The 27442-nt window shown below is 39.7% G+C and overlaps 1 protein-coding gene across 5 annotated transcripts in view; it reads left to right on the forward strand.

Moving 5' to 3' along the window:
- Positions 1-81: 81 nt before the first annotated feature.
- osbpl1a (oxysterol binding protein-like 1A) overlaps positions 82-27442 on the forward strand; it is a 49998-nt gene continuing 22637 nt past the window's right edge. For 3 of the 5 annotated variants that reach the window (XM_028444059.1, XM_028444060.1, XM_028444061.1), the window contains exons 1-15: positions 82-349; positions 3024-3153; positions 3226-3311; positions 3388-3462; positions 3620-3731; positions 3864-3949; positions 10973-11117; positions 11543-11610; positions 11682-11726; positions 23083-23156; positions 23302-23365; positions 23448-23549; positions 23676-23798; positions 23910-23991; positions 24154-24260. In XM_028444059.1, coding sequence (XP_028299860.1) covers positions 3030-3153; positions 3226-3311; positions 3388-3462; positions 3620-3731; positions 3864-3949; positions 10973-11117; positions 11543-11610; positions 11682-11726; positions 23083-23156; positions 23302-23365; positions 23448-23549; positions 23676-23798; positions 23910-23991; positions 24154-24260 — 1293 coding nt within the window. In that variant the 5' untranslated portion in view covers positions 82-349; positions 3024-3029. Of the gene's footprint in view, positions 350-3023; positions 3154-3225; positions 3312-3387; positions 3463-3619; positions 3732-3863; positions 3950-10972; positions 11118-11542; positions 11611-11681; positions 11727-23082; positions 23157-23301; positions 23366-23447; positions 23550-23675; positions 23799-23909; positions 23992-24153; positions 24261-27442 lie in introns of those variants that run through there. The other 2 variants (XM_028444062.1, XM_028444063.1) reach the window with 2 other exon arrangements.

Genomic DNA, 27442 nt, shown 5'->3' on the forward strand with positions numbered 1-27442 from the left:
ATAGTTTGTTTAGTTTTCAATCATATTTCGCAGTAGTGAACTTTTATTTTGAAATGTGACGTCACGCTACAGCGTAATCAGCTGATTGCAGTGTAAACAGTGTTCAGGGGAGTCCTGAGCGTTTCATGAGGACGGAGTGACCCGCTGTGTGGGGTTTTCCACCATTTCTTTCCGCTTTTACGTCGGCTACGGGCGGCACGTATGACTCGACATGCGGTGAACAGCTGTTTGTGCTACAGTAGAAGGAGCAGGAGGCTCAGAGCGGCTTAAAGCATCACATGCAGCCTCACAGGGGCCTAGTGCGAGCTGCTGTATTTACAACCCCTCTGGAGTGGATGAGTTCTCAGCAGTAAGTGTCACTCTTCAGATTATATGTTCACTGTTATGAGACAGATGCATAATTAAGAGATGTATAAAGTACTCTAAAACTCATAAACCAAGTTGCTAAAAATAATCCCTTTAATTAATACACCTAAGTAATCAAAAATATAAGTAAAATTAAGCCACAAAGTATTGCATATTTGTGTACGTAATGCAATTAAGAAAAGAAAAAAAAAAAAACTGCAGTGCATATATATATACTTGCATATTCCTTTTTATAATACAGTGATTCTCATTTAACCTCACCTTTAAATAAGAGCCAAACACACAAACAAAACACGAAAAACAACTTAATCACCAATAATTGAAAATATGGAGCTGAGATAATACAGAATATCATAGCAGGAAGAAAGAAAGAAAGAAAGAAAGAAAAAAGGAATAGCCAATTTATTATTACCATCAGCTCTCATTTTCCTGAATTTATGACAATAAACCCCTACAAATGGCGAACCTCTACTGTAATATTATTATCATACAGTCTAACTGGTAAGTAGGTAATGTTTGAAAAGATTCCTGATCAAAATCCATCAGTGTTCTTTATTCTGCTACTATTTTCTACACGACGCAACTGCTTTAAAGAGTCTCAACACGTACTGTAACATCCAACTTCTTAGCTTTCAGAAACTGTTGGATTTTTTCCAGTAGAGTAGATTTTGAACATTTCCAAAGTCGTTCATAATCCCGCTGTTTATTTAATTTTTATAGAAATGCGGACAATGTGCACCTCTTATCAGTTTATTCAGGCACTGATATAGTTTTCTGCTCAGATAAGGAATGTTTTTCATTTTTTAAGGGACAGTTGGCAACCTCACCCTTGGCTAAACAAAGTAGCATATAATACATACATATTCTTTATATAATCTGGGGGAGAGATTTAAACCTCGATGAGACTACTGTCACAAAAATGACACTTGACCGTCTCAAGCATTTGCAGGTTTTCAAAATGCTCAACATGTGTTTCTCATTTGCACAAACATACAATGGAATTAGAAAAAGGATGGGCTAAGCAAACAAAATCATTTAACAACGACAAAACAGAAGCAAGACAAAACGTATTTGTTTTTGGAAAATGGTTACATTAAACTATTGGAGCCTATTTGATTGATAAATTCTGATACATATCATCACTTTTTCATTGTAATATGCTGTGTTTTGCAGTGACTTTCTTTACATCTTTGATTGTCTAATTGGTAATTTGTTTGAATTTCTTTATATTTAGTCCTGATATACAGTAGCCATCTGGCTACACCTGGAAAAATATGCTGTGTCAGTGCTTTAAGTTTCAACGTCTGCAGAGGTTGAATGATAGTCGGAAAGTGAACTCTTTCCCAAAGACAATGAAATTTCAAGTATTTTCAGGGTGTTTCTGCTGGATTTTCCACATACTTAAAGGAAAGCTGACTAAGCGTCACATGCTTGGTACATCCAGGTAAACCTGTTTGAGGTGTTTTTCGCAGAACGACTGTTGCAACATTGATTTTGTCCCGCCGTTTTTTGTCATTCATTGATCCTCACAGTCATGTAATAAAGCAAAAATGCTTTTTAGGATTACGTGTAAATTTGAAAGTTAAATTTCAATAATGGTAAAGTGCATGTTTATATACTACATGCTAATGAAAGGTTGGGGGGGCTGGTTTCCTTATGTGTTGCACTAAGACTAACTTCCTCCTTACTCTCAGTTAAAACACACACACAAGCAAGCAAACCTTGTGACTCTTTCTTTGTTACGAGAAGCAATGATAGATCATGACTTATTAAGCAATCAGGTCCTTCAGTGCTGAATATGCACAAGCAAGCAAACACTCTGAGGTCAGGCTTAAGCACATTTTGTAACAGTTCACTTTTCCATTGTTTCATTCCTTTTGGTTAATCCTGCTCTATACATCATTGTCAACATCTGTTTTTTCATATCACATATAGGGGGATGTTATGAGCCAGTGCTCCCCAATCAAAGGGCCATGGGCTGTTTGTCTGTGTATTTGGATCAGGGGGATTCAATCCAATGTTGCTTTTAAAAGAATATTTAATGCTAGAAGGCAGAAAAAAGGATTTCCAAATATGATCTTTTTTTTTTAATCCCGATGATACATTTTTGAACAACTGGCCCCGATGGCTCATTCTGAAAATAATAGCGTTCATCTATTTGTACTTATCAGAATCAGAAATACTTTATTTATTCTCGGGGAAAATTACCTGTGTTACAGAGGCTCAAGAAATATTACAAATAAAAATAATAAACACTAAACAAAGAAAGAGAAAGAAAAATGTACATAATTAAGTACATAAAACTGTTAATGAATAAGGATTAAATACAAGTGCACACATTACAGTAGAAAAAATAAGATAAATAGTAATAATACAGATTTAAAAATGTACAAATATAATACAGATACAGTATATACAACAATCAAAGCTGTCAGGTTACAGTGATGAATTGTACAGTTTGATCGTCACAAGCAGAAATGATTTCCATTTTCCTGTGGCATTTTGTGGAGCACCGTGGTGGTCAAGTATGCAAGAGAATCAACTGTGGGAATATGATCTTTCTTGAATGTCCTACATCTAATTGGTGAAAAGCTCTTTTTGAAAAATTTCTGTTGGGCAAAATAAAAAACAAAGACATTCTCTGGTTTCCTCTATAGAGTTTCATGGATGACTTTGAGCCAGAAGAGCAGTTCCTGCAATATGCTCGCAACGGTGATCTTTCCGGGATTCAGAGACTCTTACTTTCCACGAAAGGTCAAGAGACAAAGATTAACATCAACTGTAAAGGTAAAACATTTAGAGATGAGGATTATAGTTGTATTAAAACCATCAAAATAACATGTTTTTTTGTTTTCTTAGGTAAAAGTAAATCTAACCTGGGATGGACACCACTTCACTTGGCCTGTTACTTTGGACATAAAAGTGTAGTAGAGGAACTGCTAGAGGTAGGGTTATTTTTTCAGAAAATGGTGACAAATCTGTTTAACCAAAGTAGGTAATGTGTGTCCTCTTGTTCTTCAGGCAGGCGCAGATGTTAACCTGCCAAATAATATTGGAGATACACCGCTGCACAAAGCTGCATTTACAGGAAGAAAGGTAAACTTTAGTAATGACGATGAATCGAATCATCCCGATTTTACCTCCCCTTTGACTATTTGCATCTCTCTGTTAAAAGCAAAGTTGTCTGCATGCCTTTATTTATCTATTCAGTCAACAAATCAATCCATGAATCAATAAATCACATATTAATCAGGAGGTTGTCATGCTGCTGCTGCGCTATGATGCATGTGCTACAGTCATCAATGGGACCGCACAGATTCCCAAAGATGTCACTCAAAATGCTGAGATCAGAAGCATGTTGGAAGGTGAGAGACATGTTGGCATCTAAAATTATTTTTAGACTTGTTTTTATTGTCATCGAAAATATTGATTTTTTTAACTTGTGGTGTTTTTGTTTAAATGTGTTGATTTTAAAGCTGATATTTTCTTGTTATCAGCGGCTGAGAGAACAGAGGAGAGAAAACTGGAGGAGAAACTTTTGGAAGCTGCGAGCGAAGGAGATCTGTCAACGCTAACTCAGCTGGTTAGTGCCAGGAGACAAAAGCTACTATCATTAAATATGATTGTCATTATAAGTATTACAATAATCTGCACTCATATATATATGTAATCACTTATTAAAGGGAAGTTCAGCACATCCTTTACCAGAGATAGCCACCATTAAATCCAACATTATGGGTACAGATATGTATACTCTCTCTCTCTCTATATATATATATATATATACAGTATATATATATACAGTATATATATATTTTTTTTGTGTATTTATTTTCCATTTCCATATTTTAGTCTTTTGTTCTGTCTTTATAGTTTATGTAAAATGTTATGTAAGAAATAACATTTGGTGGTTTTATCTCCTTTGAATATATGTCATTCTTACTGAAGGGTGATTCAAGAGTTCTGTTTTTAGTTGTTTATAGACCCCCAAAATATTCTGGAGAATTCATGGATGAGTTTGCTGAACTGCTGTCAGTTGTATGCACTGAATACAACTTTTTAATAATAACAGGTGACTTAAATTTTCATGTAGACAATAACATGGACAATACTGCCAAAGAACTGTATGCTTTAATGGATACTTTTGGTCTTACACAACATGTGACTGGTCCGACACACACTCAAGGTCACACTTTGGATCTGGTTATCTCTAAAGGTGTTGATATCTCTGCTGTTGATGTAAGAGACTTAGCTCTATCTGATCATTTCTGTCTTTTTTGTCCTAGAGACTGTAACATCTGTTCCCCCTAGTTATGTGTGTTTAAAGAAAAGGTACATAAATGACAACACAAGTGCACAGTTTATGGAAGCCATAGCAACGACACCAACATTGAGTGCTGAGACAGTTGATGATCTTCTGTATGAGTTTAATAAAAAAGACTGTAATGTCATAGATGTGGTGGCTCCAATCAAAACTAAGAGAAAACCAAACACACAAAAAACACCTTGGAGGAGGACTGAGATAATGCAGAAATTGAAATCTGACTGTAGAAGAGCTGAGCGTAAATGGAGATCAACAAAACTCCAAATTCATCTAGAACTATACAAAATAAGTCTGCGAAAATTCAATGATGGCTTGTTCAAAGCAAGGCAGCAATACTTTTCTGAAATTATTGCCAAAAATGTCAACAACTCTCGCACGTTGTTTTCTATAATTGAAAAGCTCACAACCCCCCCAGATCAGATAGCCCCTGAATTACTGTCAGCTGGAAAATGCAATGAATTTGCTGTATATTTCAATGAAAAAATACAATCAATAAGGTCAAACATCAGAACAAACCAGCAAAATAACAAAAAGCTTGAACAGCTTCAACCACTGAGGGATGAGTCAACTACAATGTTAGAGTTTATTAAAGTGAACCCAAAAACAATAGAGGAGTCTGTTCAGCAGCTGAATCCATCGACGTGTTGCCTTGACACAATACCCTCAAACTTCTTTAAAACTGTTGTAAAGTCAATTGTCACTGATTTGTGTCAGATAATTAACTGCTCATTCCAATCAGGCACCGTACCAAAATCCCTGAAAGTAGCTGCTGTGAAACCTCTGTTAAAAAAGAGAATACTGGATGCCTCTATACTGGCTAACTATAGACCAATCAGCAACCTTCCATTCATGGCCAAGATCATTGAGAAGGTGGTCTTCAACCAACTGAGTCAATTCTTAACATTCAACATAATATTTGATAAATTTCAGTCAGGTTTTCGTTCTCATCACAGCACTGAAACTGCTCTGATCAAAGTGATCAATGACATAAGGTTGAACACTGATTCAGGAAAAGTATCTGTTCTTTTTCTATTGGATCTAAGTGCTGCATTTGACACTGTAGATCATACAATTTTGTTGCACAGATTGCAAACATGGGTTGGACTAAATGGAAAAGTAATGCGATGGTTTAAGTCATACTTGGAGGAGTGAAGCTATTTTGTAAGCATTGGAAAGTGGGGGTTCCTCAGGGCTCTGTTCTTGGACCCCTTCTGTTTAGCCTTTATATGCTTCCTTTAGGACAAATTTTACAGAACTGTAAGGTTGATTATCAGAGCTGATGACACACAACTATATCTATCACTGAACCCAGATGACTATGGTCCCGTAGAGGTGTTGTGTGACTGCTTAGAAAAAGTAAACTGCTGGATGAGTGAAAACTTCCTTCAACTAAACCATGACAAGATGGAGGTGATTGTCTTTGGTAACAAGGAAAAGAGGACTGCTGTCAGCAATTATCTTGAGTCTCGATCTTTAAAAGCTAAAGACCAAGTCAAAAACCTTGGTGTTCTGATTGACTCAGATCTTACATTCAGCAGTCAGATCAAATCTATCACAAAAACAGCCTTCTACCACCTAAAAAACATCTGCAGAGTGAAAGGTTTGATGGCTCAGAAAGATCAGGAGAAACTGGTCCATGATTTTATCTCCAGCAGACTGGACTATTGTAATGGTCTTCTGAAAGGAATCCCCCAAAAGAGCATCAAACATCTACAGCTGGTTCAGAACACTCCATCTCGGGTCTTAACCAAAACAAAGAGGTCAGAGCACATTACTCCAGTTTTAAAGTCTTTACACTGGCTCCCAGTCAGCCTCAGAATAGACTTTAAAGTTCTGCTGCTGGTGTATAAATCTGTGAATGGGTTTGGTCCAGAATACATCAGTGAGATGTTAGTCAGGTATGAACCCAGCAGGTCTCTCAGATCTATAGACACAGGTCTGATAGTGGAGCCCAGAGCTCACAGTAAACATGGTGATGCTGCTTTTAGTTGTTATGCTGCAAAGAAGTGGAACAAACTGCCAGCAGAGCTGAAGTCAGCATCCAATGTGAACATTTTTAAATCAAAGGCACTTTTTTTCTCTACTGCATATGGTTGAGGGAGAGATTTTTGGTCATGCTGTTGATGTAATGTGTTTGTTGATGATTTTAATTGATTTTACTGATGATTTTAATTGATTTTACTGATGATTTTAAATGTTCTTATTGATTTTAAACAATTGAATGTTTTATCATGTAAAGCACATTGAGTTGCCTTGAGTATTAAATGCGCTATACAAATAAATTTGCCTTGCCTTGCCTAATCACATGCTGTGCTATTTGTGAGTTTATGCGGCACATTCTCACATCTCTGCTGCATCACAGGCTCACAAGAGTTACTAATGTCTTCTTCAAAGACCTATGGAGCATCTTATGAATACTCACTTTTATTCACGTCTGAGAGTTGGAGAAAATGTCAACATTTCTTAGCACTTAGACGAAAATGTACGTAACTAGGAAACAAATCCAAGCCCTTGGGCAGGTGTTTATCAAGCACGTCGCTGTGAGAGTGAGCTGACCTGCCTTAGAAATAGCGAGCTGACCTGAGTGTGATTATCAGTTTCGATACGAAAAGAAGTGGGACAAAAAGCTTTCGCATATAAATAGAAACTAGGTTCTTTTGTAAATATGACTAAAATCTGTATGTACAATAATGGATTTAATGGTGGCTATAGCAGACATTATAGCAGAAGTTATGCAAATTTTTCTGACAATCAGATGGTGAGGGAGAGTTGTAATGTAATGCTTTTAAACGTTTCAACATGCTCTGTTATTCTTTCATTAGTTTTTTTTTCCCAGTACTGATTAAAATATGGCTGAACTTGCAATTAATGGTTTTGCACCTCCATTTGCAGTGATGCCTTTTCTCTACAATTAAGGTAAATTAACCACAAGTTTATAATTATTAATCAAGACATGGCTGCAACCAGATGGAAATTGTCTTCCCTTTCCCATTTAATTAATAATTTCCACTTTGTTGCGTCTACTTATCGAAAGAAAGGTTTTGATTTGAAAGCACTTAACTCTAAATGACCTACAGTATACATCTTCACTGCTTCAGTGATCCTTCAAAATATGACAGTATCAGTAACACTTGTTTATATTCATGCAGAGTTTTTCAAATCTTTACAAGGTCCTCATCTGGATCTTGTAAGGATAATATTAAGCATATTAAGGAGGCTGAGGAGATTGGGGGAAAAACAACATATGTTTACACAAAGAAGAAATGTACAATTCATTTATGGAAACATTGCCACAAATTTGAATACAATTGCTCAAATTTCTTCTTTTGAGATAGAAGAGTCACTCAGGCATTTTATATTTAAGGCCTTTCAGTCACACTTTATTTGTTAAGTTGACATTACGCTGTCATTATTTTGATATGACACATGTTCTTAGCATGACTAAGGTGTCATGAACAACAGCCTTCATGACACCTTATTCATGCTAAGAACATGTGTCATATCAAAATAATGACAGCGTAATGTCAGCTTTATGCATAAAACTAAAGTAAAGGGTCACCCTTTATTTTATATCTTAAATGGCTGATTTAAAAAAATAATCATTTTACATGTCCATGTTACGTAAGATATTATTTTTGGTTTTTGGCCTGTGCCTTGGACTCAGCGATTGGCTGTTCAGTGTTGTTTACCTACTTTATCATCCATGTTTCCATTTGCGTTGTCATTATTCAGCTCGAAGACTGAAACATGAGATTTAGTCTCAGCTCTTTGTTTAAAGTGGGAAAGGAGCACCGCTCCCCTCCATCCCCCTTCTTTTAATTACACCCCATACATTCACCAAACACACACATTCACACAGGGGATCGGGAAGTGCCTCTCCATTGGGGAATGGAGAGGCACCATAACAGGGTGGTGGGTTGGTACACATATTTGGGCCTCTCCGGTGGGGGCCTGGCCCCTCTGTTGGTGGCTGGGCCACTGCATAGAGCAAAAGCACATCAAGATGGTGCGGTCGGGCGTGGCGGTGGGTCTCGGGGGGGCTTTGCCGGGGTCTCTCCTTGCGGGGTCTTTCCGGGCTGTGTCGGCCGGGTGGGGCGCGGGGGTGCCTCTCCCCCTTGGGTGTGGCTTGGTGCTTGCTTTGTCTCCTGGTGGCCTTGGGGGCGGGCCCCGCGGTGTGCGGGCCCGGGGCGGCCTGCCTCGCCGGTTTGGGGGGTGGGTGTGCTGGGGGGGTGCTGGTGTCCTCGCCGGGGTTGGGGCGGGGTTGCTTGGCGCCTCGGGGTGATGCTGTTTACTGGGGGGCGGCGCTAGCTGTTCCGGTGGTGGAGGTTGCTGTCGGCCGCCTGGTGGGTCTATCCTGCCGTTTGCGGACTGGTGGGTGGGTCCGGGGCATCTTTGGCTGGGGGCTGCTGTCCCGCACTTGATGTGTGCCGTTGGGGTGCCTCCGTCCCCGCGGTGGGGATCGCCGGTTGCTCGCGGGCCGGCGGGGGGCGCTGCTCCGTGGCTGGCGCTGTCCGGGGGGCGGCGGGCCCTGGGCTGCTGGCCGTGGGCTGTCCGGGGCTGTGCGGTCCTGCTGGGCCGTGGCCGGGTCCCGGGCGGGGGTGGGGGATGCGTCCCGGGGGGCTTGGCCCGGGGGCTTGCCCTTGGGGGGTCCTGGTCCCGGGGGGTGCTCCTGGGGCCCGGGGTGCTTGGCCTGCTGGCCGGGCCGGTCCTGGCGGGGGTCTTTCGGGGCGGGTGGCGCGTGCCGCGCCCTTGCGTACCTGTACCTACTGGTACGGCCCCTGCTTGGGCAGTGCCCCGTGAGGTAGGGTGTCGGGGACCGGAATAGGGGGCCACATCCCGGCGGGGCGGTCTGGCTTGGCCCTTGGAGGGGGCCCTGGCTTTAAAAAAAAAAAAAAGAACTGAAGCTCGTGGCGCGGGCGGCATCAGTGAAGGGTGATCTGGGGCGCCGTGGGGGGCTAGGTTGGGGTGCCTGGGGGCCGGCGGGGAGACTCCCAGCGGCCCCCTGGTGCCTTATGCGGCTTGGGGTGTGGTCGTCCTCCCTGGGCGGGCTGCTCCTGGTGCTGCATCCGTTCCGGGTCCTTCTGGCCTGGGGTCGGGCCCCTGCTGGCTCTGGGCTCGCCGGCGGGTGCCCACTGGCTGCCTGTTCGGCGCGGTTCTGGTCGTCTGCTGGGTGTGGGCTTCGGCTCCTCCGCTGGGGCCTCGGGCAGGGAGTTCTCTGGGCCCTCCCCTCGGGGGGTTGGGCGCGGGGGTGGGGTGGGGGGGTGGGGGGGTCGATGGGGTGGGGGGTCTGGGGGTTGGGGGTGGGATCGGTGGCGTGGTGCGCTGGGTCCTTGGCTCCTTGGGGCTTTCTCGGGTGTGTATGGGGGGGCGATGGCTGCCTCTCGGCTTGGGATCTTGGGGGCGTTCGGGGGACTGCTTGGCCGTGGGGTGGTCGCCGGGGGCCCTTAGGCTGCCTGCTCTTGCTGCTGGCCTGACTGCTTCTTCGGGCCCGGGGGCGGCTCTTGGGTTTTGCAGTGGCGGTACTTGGAAATACATTTGTCATGGATGCACTGGCCTTGGGCTGTGGGATAACACTCATACTGGGCTCAACCTTAGACACGTTGTTCCCAAATACCTGTTTTATGGAATTTCCACTCACCTCTTCCTCTGTTCACAGCCACCACCATTATTCCTAAACCACACACTGGTCACCAAACTGGCTTTACAACACAACAATAAACACAATATACACAACCACAATTTCACATCGCATCACTTAAAACTATTCCTCACCCATTCCATATCCTATCTTGTATCCCTCTTCCCTGCTAACTTCCCCACCCCCCTCCAACCCCTCACCTTGGTGTAACACTGCCCTCTCTTTTTTACATCCTCCCTTTAATAAAGTATTTCTTACCCTTCCCTAGGGAGGGCTGGTGACGGTCACAATTATGCAATGAAATAAATAAATTTATTTAATTGCAATAATAAAATATGCATTGCTGTCAAAAGATTGCACTTCTTGTAGTGTTAACCTTCGAAAGCATGTGCAGACAAGGTAAAAAAAAAAAAAAAAAAAAAAAATAAATAAAGTGGGAAAGATGCTTTGCAGCTAAAGTTGATTATGTAAATGAAAAAAAAGTTATTAAAGCATTCTGTCACAGTAGTTTCATGGCTTAACTACACCAGGTAGGCTATTGATCATCTCGTGAGAAGTAGGAAACATATTTGCCAAACCTCTTCAGAAATTGAAAGCTGTAGAAACGATGTTTGTCATTATGTGAATGTTCTTTCTTTCTGTAGCTCAGCAAGAAGAAGCCTCCAGACATTAACTGCAGTGACCTGCTGGGTAACACCCCTCTGCATTGTGCTGCCTATCGTGACCAGAAGCTGTGTGCTCTGAAGCTGCTTAAAAGCGGCGCAAACCCTGACATTAAGAACAAGAATGGTAGGAGCTGGACACCCCGACATTCAATAATAAATATCTTAACAATATATGGCAAAACAATTCATACCAGCCTTTGTCTTGTATGCTTTTACATGTATCGTCAAAAGTAAAAAAAAAAAAAAAATAAACAAAAAATAGAAACCCATGCTATTGCAGTGGGTGGCTCTAGTGGATACATTTCTCAAAAAGCGAAAGAATGTCACGTCAGATATTGTCTTTTAATTGAAATGACATTTTTTGGAATTTTGCAAGAACGATAGTTTTACTTATTCCAGGCACCAGCTATTAGTTTTTGTTTGTTTTGTTTTTCAAATATGGTTTACTTTTATGTTTCTGAAATCACAAAAATAATATTAGCTTTATTATGGAGAAATTGAATATCTGATACTATAGTTAAAATTTTGACGTGTGTCTATATCTCACAGATCAAACAGTGCTCGACCTAGCAAGTGATACATCCCTGAAGCAATTAATTGAAGGCAACGTTCATCGAGTGAGTGCTGGGATTTTTTTCCCCGTCCTGAGGTCTCTGACTTGACTACTACTCTCCTTTGCTTCTCTCAGGGTCTGATTCGCCATGTCAAGAAATTTGAAGGGCTCCTTTGGAAGGTAAAGTCACCCAATGATTTTCTCGGCTGAGTCTGATCAACGTGAACTTTGCATTTCATTTTAGTCATATATAAATGTAATATTTCTTGTGTTTTTATTCATAAGTTTAGTGTTCATATATAAACAAACTATTTTCTATTTCCCCCAAAGAAACTGGAAGATAAATTGAAACCATGCTATTATGAAACATTTTGACAGCTGCTTTTATAAGAAACTATAGAAATTAGGACTGAAAGGTAGCATATCCATCAGTTTGACAATAACTACACATTGCATTTACTTGTGCTAATGATTTGAGGGACCTTTGGCCCAACTCCTACGCAGTATTATCCAAGACCATATCTGACATATACAATGAGCTTTACCGTGAAGCTGCAGGCTCATTCATATGTCATAATATTACCCTGAGAGCTATATGTGCAAATAAAACCCACAGTATGGAGCAAAATGCTATTGGGTCAAATGAATACTTTTTGCAGCCTAAATGTCTTTATGTTTCAAGGCCTTACACCGTTTTGATAGAAAGTAGCAGCAGCCTTTTTGATTAGGAAAAGCTTTTGAACTCTCAGCCTTGCTTTTCAGAAAGGAGGCATAGCAATAAATGACGAAGACAAATATATATATATATATATATATATTTATGTGTGTATACCAGACAAATTAACAAACACGTTCAAAAAGGGAGATAAAAAAGATAAAATTTTAAAATGCACTCAAAACTGATTTTCAAGTGCAATCATTTATCTGTGCCAGCTTTATTTATTTATCTCACCAACAGGACAGTTTTAATTTTTGTATTGCTGTTATCATGTTAATGTATATAGTGTGCTGAATATAATATATTTACATCTATTTTTCCAATATTTTATTTAAACCAGTATTAGTGTATTCCTATAGTGGGGGCTTAAGTAGAGTTAGCAATTGTGGCCAAATGAGTATGTGTTTGAATGTTGGATGTACAAAGAGGTTTACATACTCTGTTCTCTGTAGTGTAATGAAGGGGTTTTATTTGCAGGTGCAAAGTAAAATAGCGTGTGCCATTTTTCTGGTTTAATTCTATGGGACATGCGCAAGATAAATTGGTAAATAAAGTTTTCACCAATGTTTGCTGGACTTTAAAAAATGGATAATAAATGTCCCGGAGCATCCCCTGTCCTTAGACCCTCCTTTGGCAAGGAAAAACTCAGTGGGAAAAACATGTACATCCAACATACTACCACAGAGAACAGACACAGAAAACAGATGGGTTTTACACCAAAGGCGCCCCTCAGCAGATCCTTCTCATATTCTGCCTGTGGCGCCGATGTAACAGCCTCATGCGCTTCCCCACATGCTTTTGTTTTGCTTTTCCTTATTTAGGTAAGGTGCACATTAGGTTATAAACACGTGGTGAAAATATCAGCGTACATAATCTTTCCATGTACGTTATAGCAGTAGTAATAGTGCAGGGCTCTCAAGTTTTGAACTCAGTTCAGAGTAAGACTTTGGCTTCAGCGGCATTTAGGTAGAATCTGTTAAAGACACATACATTTGTACAAATAAAAATATTTAGTTAGCATTTAACATTTTTTAGTGCAGGGGTGCTAATCATTTCTCTCTCTCATACACACACACACACACAGCAATTTTCTAAGAAATACCCAAAAAAATACCGCAGTCTAAAAAGGGCTGCACTCTATTGGCTGATGAGGGTGTCCTTCAGACAACTTGGCCAATCAGAAGGGGCAGGTAGGCACACTGCTGTACTCAAGTTAGGTTGCACGGAAATGTCCGTGTTTCAACTGATAAGTTTCCCTTAATACATTATGTCACTTTTTACTGGAACCAGACTGATACATCGCTTCGTTCGCTCTTCTTAACATGAACTATCTCCGCTCCATCTGGCCATTCTATTAGGAAGCGTCTCCATCAGCCTCAGAGTCCAGTGATATCAACAGCCGCCAATAACTTCCGGGAACTATTTTAAACTTCCGGAAACTCTTCCGTTGTCGCAGCTCTCTCTCTAAACGGCTCTGTGTGCATTCAGCATGTACATCCAAGGTGCGCATTTGGTTATATGGCACATGGTGAAAACTTCAGCCGTATCCGCCAATAACTTCCGGGTCCCATCCGTCCAGTCTAAAGTTTCAGGTCGGACAGACACCGCGTCAGGGAGAAATTTGCTCCACAAACGCACACATGCACGAACGCAGAACTTCCTTGCTTTTATAGAGAGATGTGTGTGGTGTGACCTTCCTTATCTATCTATCTATCTATCTATCTATCTATCTATCTATCTATCTATCTATCTATCTATCTATCAATAAAAAACTTTGAATAAAATTTAAAAAAAAAATAAAAAGTCCTGCAGGAAAATACAGTTACAAGTAGATAAAGAAAAGTGATAATACAGCCCTGTGTATGACTGTGTAGTTAATTATGCCACAGCTGATTACAGTGTTACCACTTCTTTTCTCCTCCGTCAATTATGAAGCTTAAAACTCTCATGCGTTTATTCACTGTTTAAGTTTCTAACTCCAATACTCTTTGACAAATGAAATGGACTCACATACTTGATCAGATATCTTTGACAAGTATAGATGATATCTCTACCACTGATTTTTGACTATAAAGTAAAATTTATAACATAGATCGTACTTTGCCAGTTTTGGTTTAAATGCATTCATTAACTCATTGGCTGCCAGCCATTTTCAGAACAGATACCCCCCTCACTGTCAGCCATTTTAGAGCATTTTGACTGATTTTTAAAGACCCACAGAATATTTTGTGCTATGACAATATTTTTGTTTCTAGCTTGTTTCGTTCTTCCATAATCAGCAGTTGAATATAGGTAAGTTTCACACAAAACACCAGAGCAGGGAGGAGCGATTCAAGGAAGAGAAATGGAAAGGTGGGGAAGAGTTGATTACTGTAAAGTGAGATGTGAAGTTGTAGGCGTGAGGCTTAACTATAATGGTGGTGGCTGTGGGCAGAGGGAAGGAGTGAGTGGTAATACCTGAAACAAGTATTTGGGATCAACGTGTCTAAAGTTAAGCCCACTACAAGTTTTATCCCACAGTCCAAGGCATGCTTGTGCATCGTAGACCTATGGATGTGCAAGAAACTGCCACTGTAAACCCAAGCGCTGCCCCGGACTCAAGGACGCAGCCAGAATAGGAGAAAGAGCGGGGGCAAGCGAGCCCATGCAACCCCCCCGGCCGAGCAGCCCCCCAGATGCCCCCAAGACACCAAGCCGAGAGGCAGCCACCGCCCCCCACATACACACCCGAGAAAGCACCTAGAAGCCGAGGCCCAAATATCGAGGCCACGCTAGTGACATCTAGGGCGACGGTGCGCTCAAGGGAACACAGCCGAAGCCCCCAGACAGGCAGGCGGAGTGACCCACAGCAGCACCCCGCCACCCAGTGACCCAGGATGTAGCGCAGCCCCCCGCAGAGCCACCCCCACCCCAGACCCCCCCGGCCAGGAGCCACAAACCCCACCACCCCAGGTCCCCCGACGGGCCCACCCCCAAGCTAACCCACCCGACGCAGCCCCGCCCGCCCCCCAGGCGAAAGCCACAGCACCCCCCACCAGTACCCCGGGCCGACAGGAGCCCCCCAACGCCCAACCCAACAGGAGAGCAGGCGCCAGAGCAAAGGAAAAGGAGGAGGGGAGAACGGGACAGGGGGACAGAGAGCAAGGGGAAAGAGCGGCAGAAAAACACGGAGGCCCCCAGCCCCACGGGCCTCCCAGGCGTGTACGGAAGAGGCAGGAGAGCAAAATCAAACAGCCCAGCGTCCGGAGGACATCCAGTTAGAGCGCACTCCCGCGAAGAGACACCCAGGCCACCCCACAAGCCCAGGGAGATCCAGGTCTACAGTTTGATTAGTGTGTTAGAAAAAAGCAGGTTATTTTATTTTTCTGAGAGCTGACATCTTTTCCATGGAAATATATTCTATGAGGAGATTTGCCCATTGGTTTATGTTTAAGGATTTTTTATCTTTCCAATTCACTAATATTGTTTTTTTTTGCTATGGTGAGTGTCGCGAGGACAGATTGTGATTGGTTTGCTGGAAGATCAAGCTTCGTCAGGTCTCCTAACAGACATAGATCTGGAGAGAGAGGAATCCTGCAGTCCAAAATGGAGGACAGTTTTTTAGTAATTCGAGACCAAAACTGTTGAACTGGGGAACAGAGCCATAAGGCATGTAAATAAGAATCAATAGTTCCCTGGATGCACTGAGAGCAGATGTCTGTCGGGGAGAAGCCCATTTTATACATTTTCTGTTGGGTAATGTGAGATCTGTGGAGGACTTTGTATTGAATTAGCTGTAGGTTTGTGTTTTTTGTCATCTTAAAAGTATTACAACAAATTTCTGTCCAGAAATCGGTGTTTGTGGTGATTGAAAGTTCAGCCTCCTATTTAGCGATTGGTAAGTGATTAGCGTTAGTGTTCGAGAGTGCTCTGTATATTTTTGAGAGTTTTTTTTATTTTTTTGAGATTTTCTTCATATATATATATAGCCAGTTCTGGAGGTTGTAAGGTAATTGGATCTACAGAAGTGTTTTTCTTGATTGTTTCTGTTACTTATAAGTACTGTAAAAAATACCTTTTATTCATATTGAATTTTTGGGTTAGATTGTTATATGTCATGAGCTTGTTATTTTCAAAGAGGTCTTGGAGATGAGTGATTCCACTTTCTTCCCATGTCTTCAGATAGAGCAGTGTTTTTTTAATTCTAAAGTCAGGGTTGTGCCAGATTGGAGACAACATGCTTGTTTTTAATTGAATATTCGTAATGTCCAAAGCTTTCCACCATGCAGTCAGGGTGGAGGCAATCAGTGGGTTTTTAAAACAGTTGTGACATTTGAGGGTCGTAGTGATAAAAGGGAGATCAGAGAGTTTAATATGTTTGCAGTCTTGCTGTTCTATTTCTAGCCAGGTGTTGAAGTAATAATGCATGAAATTAGGGGCTTCTAAACCACCCTCGCTTTAATTTTTTTGGAGGGTTGAAAGACTTATTTTAGGTTTTTTATTCCTCGCATAGAATTTTGTAATTGCAGATTCTAATCTTTTGAACCATTGTGTTGGTGGTTTCAGCGGGATCATAGAGAACAGATAGTTTATTTTAGGTAAGATTTTCATTTTAACTGAAGCTATTCTGCCAAGGAGTGAGATGGGGAGATTGTTCCATCTTCGCAGATCATCTGTGACTTTATCCAACAGCGGATCCAGGTTTAGTTTAATTAATTCATTTAAGTTTGGTGATATATTTAAGCCTAGATATTTAATTGTATTTGTGGGGGAGGGGTATTGTGGGTTTTGGCTTACTGGGTTCCATGAATTTTTTGTTAAAGGGAGGATTGATGATTTTGACCAGTTAATGGAATAGTCTGATAATTTAGACAAGCGGTTTATTCGTTTAAATGCTTCTTCTAATGAGGATTGGGGTTCTTCCAAATAGAGTAATATATCATCCGCATAAAGATTTATTTTGTGTTCTGAGATGGATGAGTGGATTCCTTTAACAACAGAGTTTTGACGTACAGCTGCTGCGAGAGGTTCAACAAATATTGCAAAAAGCAAAGGTGAGAGTGGGCAACCTTGTCTGGTTCCCTTCTGCAGTGTGAAGCTTTGGGATGTTATTTTGTTTGTGGTTACTGAGGCCTTAGGTTTAGTGTACAGGGTGGTGATCCACTGTATGAATAATTCTCCAAAGCTAAATTTGCCAAGGACAGCAAGGAGGAATGACCAGTTGACTCTATCGAATGCTTTTTCTGCATCGAGTGACAAGATTATTGTTTTCTTTTTAGAGTTCTGTGCCATGTTGATCAAATTAAACAGTCTTCTCACATTGTCTGTGGAGTGTCTATTTTTAATGAATCCTGTCTGGTCTTGGTATATAATTGACTGTACTACTTTATCTAACCTGGAGGTGAGTGCTTTGGAAATTATTTTTAGGTCTGTGTTAATAAGTGAAATTGGACGGTAGCTTGAGGGTAACATGGGGTTTTTGTCTGGTTTAAGTAGTAATTTAATGTTTGCTGTATTCATGTGACCTCCTACGTAACCTTTATTTTTAATCTCTGTTACTACTCTGAAAAAAAGCGGAGCCAGCATTGACCAGAAATGTTTTAGGAATTCGGCAGGGAAACCATCTGGACCTGGTGCTTTGCCTGTTGACATGCTATCCAAAGCATTTTGTAGTTCTTGTAAGGTTAATGGTGAGTCTAAGGTGGTTTTCTGATCTATGGTGAGCTGTGGTAGGTTTAAGTTATTGAGGAAGGTTTTAATATCTTCAGGGTCGGGGTTTAAGTTAGATGAGTATAGATTTTTATAATAATCATAAAAAAGCTTATTAATGTCCTGAGGTAAGTTTAAAGTTTGACCTGAATTGTCAGAAATTGCTGCAAAAGGAATTTTCTTTGTTGTGTTTGAGCTGATTTGCTAAATATTTGCCTGACTTATTATTGTAATCAAAGTTTTTGTATCGCGATTGTTGCAGAATAGAATCAGTTTTTTTTAGATAAGATGATATCCAAATTATTTTTTGTATTTTGGAGTTTTTTGAATAAAAGTTCAGATGGGTTAGCTGCGTATTCTTCTGTAAGTATCTTAATTTTTTCTTCAATCATTTTTTCTGCAATCTCTTCCTGTTTTTTCTTAGAAGAAGAGTATGATATAATCTTTCCTCTGATGACAGCCTTGCCGGTTTCCCATAGTAAGGACGGTGACACTTCCAGAGAATCGTTTGTTTATAGAAAGTCCTCCCATTCTTTTCTTATAATTTTTCCAAATTCATTAAGTAATTAAGTAATAAAGCGCCACAGAGAGGATAATTTCTGATTAGAGTCACACTTCAGGGTGAGGGATATTGGCGCATGATCGCTAATAATTATAGGATGTATTTTAGAGGAAATGCTATGTGCGTTGGAATTGCTTGAAAGAAAGAAGTAAATTCGGGAGAAGGATTTATGTACGGGGGAAGAAGGTGTATTCTTTTTTAGTTGGGTTGTTCAGTCTCCATATATCTCCTATTCCAAAATCTTCCATGTAATTCATTAATACTTTAGCAGATCGGGATGGTTTTGTATTCGGGCACTTAACTGGCACTTAATCTGTCCAGTGATGTGTTGAGTGCCAGATTGAAGTCACCTCCGATGATTAATGATGAGTCTGCAGAAAGGTCTGATAACTCTGAAAAAACTCAATGGAAGAAATCAGGGTCGTCATTATTGGAGGCATAGAAGTTTAGAAATGTGAAACATTTATTATAGATTACCACTTTGATAATAATATATCTACCCTCTGGGTCTATGGTGGAGTTGACTATGTTAAAGAGTAACCTTTTGTTGAAAAGAACCGAGACTCCTCTTTGTTTAAAATTGAAACATGAATTTTATATCTTGTTAAAATTTGAGTCTGTCAGAGATTTTTATCCTGATTTAAGTCAGTGAGTTTCTTGAAAGAAGACAATGTCTGCATTTAATCTTGATACATAATCAAATATCTTAATCTTTTTAGCCTGCGAGCGAATGCCACGAACATTCCAGGATATTATTGAAAAGTGAGACATGGAAAGTAATGGTGATTAATCCATACAAATTTCTCAGCTTCTGATAAAAAGCTGAGAAAAAAGGCTTTTTCTGAAAAAACCTGTCAGTAACTTTAAAGCTTTTTTTTTTTTTTTTGCTTTAGTGACACCTCAACATTGGTTTCCTTCTATAAAACAACAAAAACAACACTGAGATCAGGCCTTTGATGGCAAAATTGTTATTATTTACTATAGAGTTTTGTTTTGGCCTTTAACGCGATTGAAGAGAGCTGAGTAAATGACAGTGCTTTAATTAGGTTTGATGGCTTATACTAAGGCCATTAATACTAATGAAGAAATCTTATCAAGTGTTCTGATTACCGGTAATATTGGGATACTGCTAACTGACTATTTTCCTTGTCAAATACACTCATGTTTCCTTATCGACTAGACTATTAAACACAGTTTTTCTAAAATAGTTCAATTAAAGTGCAAAATATTGTACGAGTGTCTTTGAAAATATTGCGTGTATTTAATAACATCTGAAAGCATGCACTGCACACCAAGTTAATACTGAGAGGGGATATCTTCATAGTGATAATCAAAGCAAATCACATTGAAAAGTAACTAATGACCACTGGAATCAATGTGTGGCATTTCCATGCATTTATTTAGTTTAAAGCATTGAACAGCCAACATTTGGACAATAAACAGTCCTACATGCTAACATCCAGAATAGTCAGTAGCAACATTGTGATATATGTGATAAAATAATCACATTAAAATAGGCCACTATACAAAAGGCAACAAAATAAACATTATTTAAATGATTCTATTGTTCTCATTAATAACATTTTCAAGCCTCACATTTTTAATCAATGGTATACATTGAGATGGAGAATTAAATATAAGTAGCTCCACCTATTACTGAATTAACAGATACAATCACATCCAATACACTCACTTTTAATGTCTCTCTCTCACTCACACACACGTGAAAATATTCTAATTGTGGCTATGTTTTCAGTTGCTTTGAATTGCATATAGATGATGTATATCTCACTCATTTCAAATGCACTTTGCTGTTAATTTTTTTTTTTTTGAATCATCATAATTAATCATTATCATCGCCTATGGGTTGGAGCCAAGGTTGGGACCCCCAGGTTGGAGTGGAGTCTGCTGCCTCCAAATTAATTTGTCTGCCAAGCTGGAGTGAGCTGTAAAAATAATGATTAAATATAAACACCAAAGCAAAAAAAGAAGCCAGAGGGAAAATGAAGTGTTATGATAATTCTTTTTTTTCAAAATATTTTTTCTGCTTCGTTCTACACAAATTTCAGACACACAGATGTTGAATCAGAGAGTCAAAAGCACTATGTATGCCATTGTCTCCAGTATGTGTGAAAGTTCTTCTTTACAATGTAGCATAAGCTTATATGAAAGAAATGAAATATTACATTTTTGCAACAGGTAATGAGACCAATCTGCAAATGCACTGCTACAGAAGACCGTTGCTTAGGCGGCATGTCAAAAGACTAGCCCAATGGCTCCTAAATGGTGTGCCGTGAGATTTTGTGACAATCATACTGTTGTGGCGATCTGCCTGAGTGCTCTGAGCACGTCATGCTGGGTGCATGTGCCGCTCCAAGTGCATGCCGGCACGCGCTCATACTGCTCCGTGTGCGTGCATGATTCTCTGCGGTGAGCGCAATCGCAGTGATCAGAAAGTTGCCCTATAAACGGAGGGGAAAGGCAGTGCGCCAGCCTTTGGCTGTGCGCAACGAAGCTGAGAACACCAGAAACGTGCACTGCACACAGCTCATAATGACTGGATTGTTAAAATGTGAACTCATCATTTGCTTAATTAATTTGCTGAGTTAATGAAGTTGTTTATATGAGAAGAGGAAAATAGTTTCAAATTTCCTTAAAACATCGTTTATGTATAGGCCTATTTAAGGGCTAAAATAAATTAGTACTTAAAATATAGCAAATTTCCTTTAAATAAAATTCAGAGTCAAAATATTTAATTTATGTATGAAAATAATATAACAAAAGTATTTTTGTTGAGAAATTGTTCAATTGAAATTGTAATATCTATAATTAATTTAAACATAAGGAAAATGTTTCAAGTTATAAAAGTAGACCGAGTTTTCTGTTTGGTTAATGCCTGATTTTACAGATTACTTACTTGCTTGATTTAGTAAAAAAAAAAAAGTTTAAAATATACTTTTACCTTCAGCCTCCCAAAAGTCTTGGTTTTGTCTTGGTCTCAGTGCGTTCTTGAGCAACTCTTTGATATTGTGGTTAAGTACAACACTACCATCCCCATAATAAACCCACATTTCTTCTTTTTGAAAAATTGCAATAAATCAATCTGGATTCAATCTGGGCAGTCCCCCGCCTGACGCTCAATGAGAGCAGGAGAAAGGCACCAGCAGACCCTCGTGACCCGGAAATAAGGAGCAAGCAGGTCAGAAAATGGATGGATGGATGAAATGTGAGCAGTGTTGAAGAAATGCAGTATAAGTGCATTTTTCATCTCTTGAATGTAGCTGAGTAAAAGTTCTGATAAACAAGAAAACTCAAGTAAAGTATAAATCGGTAAGAAAACTACTTAAGCATTTTAATGAAGTACATTTAGTTTATTACGAGACACCCCTGAGATTAAGTGCATTATGGGCCGTTTGCTTTGCTGCCGATGCATGTTTATTGAAATTACACTCAGCTATATGAGGATCATCATTTGCTGGCAAGGTGCTGCTTACAATCACAAGTCATTTTGTTTACAAATTACTTGAAGTTTTATACATAAGGCTGACATTACACTGTCATTATCTGTTATAAGCATGAATAAGGTGTCATGAAGGCTGTCATTAAGTGTTCTTTGCTAAATTCTGACACCTTTCACTATGTTGGCATTTTTTGGGTTTGGTGAAGGGATCTTGTTGGGTAAGGTAGGATTAGTGTTAGGGGTTAGGGTAACAAAGGATTAGGGTGACGAACAACACTTAATAACAGCCTTCATGACATCTTATTCATGCTAATGACAGTTGTCATGTCATAATAATGACAACATAGTGTCAGCCTGATGTATAAAGCATCAAGTAAAGAGGTACCGTCTTTTTTTCCTAGAAAGTTGCAGTGTGTTGCAATGTGAAATTCACAATTGCTTCCGTTTAGTTTTAAAGAAGCAGCCGTCGGTTTGTGTGGATTGAGTAACTCCTGAAGGACCTGAGCTGTATTTGAGGTTAAGAAACTGGTGTATTGACCAAAACTGATAGCAGCGATTTACACAAACCACTGGAGACTTTGGTGTGAAGGAATTTGAGCCACAGGGAATGACTGCTGACAAAATAAGCCAAAAGGAGATTTTGAGCAAAAAGCATTGAACTGCTTTAACTTTGCTTTTTTTTTATTTTTGTTTTTTTAATTTTTATTGCATGACAAACAATACAAGTAGAAACACAACACAATAAAAAAAAAAAAACATTTTAAACAGACAAAGTACAGGACGGAAGCAGATTAGTTATGTAGTAACTGCTCCACAGTTCTCCCGTTCCTGTCCCCCCATGTTATATGCGATTGTCTTTTCATGTTTCTTGGTTGGGATGTAACTGAAACTAAGGTTCCCCTCAGGGATTAATAAAGTATAATCAATCAATATATAAAAAAGTGAAACACTGAAGCTCTTGGAAGCATCAGCTTCCCACCACCTTTGCAAAGCTACTATGCTGCATTTTCTGTTTTAACGTGTAGCTTCTGCTTTTCTTTGTGGCATCTGATTTGGTTTTTATTCAGCTTTATTCCTCTGTCCCCCTCTATGAATTGTCATGCTACAGAGCTCCAGGTTTTTCGGCTGGTGCTCCTACTGGGTCATTCTTCAGGATGGAGTCTTGTCCTGGTACCCGAAACAGTGAGTCCACATCTGCTCTTTTTGTAGAGTGGGAGAGCTGTCCATAGAACGATTTGTGAAATTATTCTTTCTCCCAAAACTCTGCTATCTTATACAAAGAATCTTCCTGAAGGAAAAAGTTGACTTGTATTTGTCTCACTTGAAGGTCAGATGCAGCTGCCAATATCAAAAGGCAAGGCAGTAAGTCCCTCACAAATGCTCAATGTTTGGTAAGAGCTGCACTTTCTGTCATTTGTTAAGCTGGTTTTATTTGTAAATATTACCCAAGAAGTATGTCTTGTTCTTTTTTAGATCCGCGCAAAAGATCAATGTCTTTTTACGCTCAAGTGCTTTGATGAAAGCGTGCACCACTTCAGAGTATCACCAAAAACTGACCCAGAGGCTTCGAGAAAGGTCAGATTTGCATCATCTTCTAGCTGTGATCTTTGATACCCATAGAATCATTTTGAGTAGTGCCTCCTATTCAAGATAACATGCATTTTACTTCAAAAGAAAGTTAAATGTATTCTACTGTATAAGGCATGGCTTGATGCACTGGATGAGCATTCGGCTTACAGCACACATTACTGCTCCCAAGAGCAGGAGAGCGAAGAGGAAGAGGAGGGGGCAATGTCACTTGGGGAGCTAACAGACTCACTACAGGTGGTTACAAAGAAGAATCCATTATTTAAATCTCAGCATAATGACTGATATTTTGTAAACAGAAGCTGATTGTGTTCATCTGTGACTTTCTCTATTTTAATAAATTAAAAGGCAGCTGAAACCTGTCAGAAGAGGTTGGTGCAGGAAGTCACAGAATTCCTCTCCATGCTGAAAAGTGATGGACTGTCACACAGTAAGATTTGTTTTTAGTATTGCTTTTATTAAAAGAAGCAAGCATATGTACAGTATTTTACTATGTATCAAGCGAGAGTATAAAACATGATAGGCAAGTATGTTTTTTTTCTAGTTGTTAGTAATCTTTCTCCTTGTTGTTTTATGTGTTTCATCTTTTCAGCGTTTCCGGCTACACTCCGAGAAAAAATGCGAGAAATCTGTGCGTTATCTGTGGAGACGACTTCCACTCTCAACATCTGCCTTAGCCTCTTCTCCAGACAAGAAGGGGTGAGTGAGAGGGATGAGTCCCCCACTTTTTTGTCAAGGGTAATTGTTATCCTTACTCAAATCCAGGGGCCTCATTTAAAAAACGTTGAGTAGAATCCACACTAATAGTGAGCGTATGTCAAAAATCTGAAGAGGTTCAACGCCAAAAACAAATCAGGTTTATATAACCCTAGCTCACCTGCATGCATTTTTCCCTTCGTAAACAGCCCAGCTAGAAGTGTGCACAGGTGAATTAATTTCATATGCCCCCCTCAACACACCCACATTCTACCGTAAATGGTCAAAGCAAAGGAGCTCATGAATGGTTCTTGCATCTAAAGGAGCTGCTGACCAATAGGATTCTACGATTGTTTGTGGCAGAAATGACAAGGAAAGGGAATTCAAGAATGAGATGCTCCCGCTGTTGGGGTTCTATCGTTTTGTATGTTATTGTATTGCTATTGTATATTTGTACTCTTTACAGTGATGGCATCATCATCAGACAGAGATTGCTTGCTTTTATAGGGCTCTATCCTATGCGCGTAAGTCCAAAAAGCCGCGCTGTTTTTGGCTGCGTGCTATTCTCCCACTGTACTTAAGTCATTTACTTTTATCATTTTCATGGATTTCAATTACATTTACAAGCGTTGGGAAAACTCCATGTTCCGTGATTTCAAGACAGCCCAAAAAAATGACATAACCTTTCCTTCAACCCGCCTTCATTCATAGACAATGTGGTTTTGCTCTACTTTGCTCTACTTTGGTTGGAGAGAGGCGTGTAACTGCAGGCACGCAAAAAAGCACTTAAGTCGGGAGAATAGTCCCATAGAGGGGGTCTTGCATCCAACACTGCACTGTTAAAGTACTTTACACATTCATATTTTTATTCTAAACATACATGTTTATTTGGTTGTGTTATAAAACAATCTTGACAATAAAGTTGCATTTTTATAGATTGAAATATTCCTCTTAGCAGCCTGTTCACTTGGATGATGTGCTATACTTATGGAAGTTATTAAGAGTTTGTAGAGCTAAATAGATGCTAATTAATTATAGCAGCTTTCATTTGTATGCCAAAAAAATGAGTTATGGTTTAACCCAACCATCATTCTTAGTCATAGCGCCACCTATTTGTAAAAGCAAATCATAGGCATTATATTTGCACAGAACATGGCAGGAAAGTTTGTGACATAATCCTTGAAAATGGTCAGCTACGTCTCAGCACTTAAGAATTTCTGCCACACCCCGACATGCAACACACCTCAACGTGCACCACTTCCCGACATGCTTGTGGTTGCGAGGGCCCGTTCGTCGCTGCTTGCAGCTTTAATTTTATTTGTTTTTCTCTTTTTATTCTTTTATACTATTATTAATTACTCTATTTATTTTTTACGATCTTAATGGGCAACTTGGACAGTATTTCATTATGTACATGTTTATGCACATAATGAGAAATAAAAATCCTTGAATCCTTTCATCACAGCCACTAGAATTGCTCCAAACTAGGTCCATTTCAGCTGCACATAACCTTAATATCATAGTAATAAATAATTATTCACACCCCAAAACCACCTAAAAACATTCAGACTATGTTTATCTCACTATATGAAACCTATCTATATTGTAAAATTTTAGTGGCTGTGATGAAAGGAACATCTACCTACGATTGAAAAACAAGTGTGCACTTATCGCGCCGACTTATGTGTTGAGTCGTTTGTTTATGTGCTGTTTCTGACCTGTAAATCTTGTTGAGATGCAGGTAATGTACAGTATTTGACATGTTGATTTCAACATGAAGTTCAATATTTTTGAGGTGGTATGATTTGTATAAAAGTGCTGGTCTAGGTCTTAATTAAGAGGTTTTTATTAAATACATGACAATCACTTAAAACATGAAACAAGTGCTGCAGACTTATTTAATAGTAGCCGTACCTAAAGTAAAACCAACTATCGTTCCAAGAACTTCTCAAAAGGGACTTTTGCTAATAGTAATTGTCCCCAACTGACGCCCCTGCCCCCACCCCCACCCCCTTCTTCTTGCCCTTCTTCTCCGTGACCAACGTGAAAATAGGAGCCTCGCTCCACTAACTTGATGTGGAAATAGGTGGTAGTAGTCCACCAAAACCCAGGTTGACAAAAATGAAAAATAATGATATAATAGTGTTTTTAGCCCTTACATAGACTGCGCCCTAGGCATCCGCCCACATCACCCATACCTAAAATCAGCCCTGGTTGGATGACTAGACATCTTTAGAGATTTCCCTAACATGGTTTCGGTTCTCATCTACAATCTGTTTCTGACCTTGAGTTGTACCAGGCACACTGATGAGATTGTAGAGGCTTTCATGATGACAAAGATGACCTAGCTGTTAGAAAACATGGCTTCAGTTCATGTGTTGCTTAAAGGCACATTGGTAAAGACTGGTAGAATCCTGTGATCATGAACAGAATAAAGTGAAAGCAATATGAAATGAGGCTTCTTTTATGTCTCTGGTTATAAAAGCACTTTGTGCCCCACTCATCTCTCTGCAGAGTGCTATAGAAATAAAGTTAGATTTGATTTGTTACCCACCAGTCGACTCTGGCCATGATTTTAACATCCCTGTCCTCAAAACCTGTGTTGGGTCATTCATTGGCATTGAGGTTGTTTGGTTTCTTCAGTTCTGTGCATTTCTTAATGCATTAATATATTGTTGTGTTTTTGTCTTGTGTGCCTTGACTGTTGGAGGCTGATAACCAAACACACAGATGGGCTTCTCACAGGTTACTCAACATGCGATATTAGCCTGAATTAGTATCTTTGCTAAGTTTTAAGAGTGAAATGTAAAATCATCACCTGTGTGATGAAATTAATAGTGAAATGATTAATCTTTCAATTGAAACTATAAGTCGTTTTTTTCATACACTTTTTCCTGGGTTTAATCATAACTTTGCAAAAAAATTCTCATTTGAGTTTTTTTTTTAATGTATAGGTTTTTCTATTAAATAAAGTCTGATGTCTGTGGCACTTTTATTACTCTTGGTAATCAAACTTTGTGCTAACGAGGCATCTAATAAATTAGATGGTGAGTTTACGTTGCATCATTACTCTAGTGATATAATTGGTTTAATTGTCCTTTGCTTTATTTTGCTGCTGTGTTGCTGGCACTGACTCAAGAAAGTGTATATTTTTAACTACACGTGTGATCACAGCTCACTGGAGT

The sequence above is a fragment of the Gouania willdenowi genome, chromosome 4, assembly GCF_900634775.1.
Source record: "Gouania willdenowi chromosome 4, fGouWil2.1, whole genome shotgun sequence".
NCBI lineage: Eukaryota > Metazoa > Chordata > Actinopteri > Blenniiformes > Gobiesocidae > Gouania > Gouania willdenowi.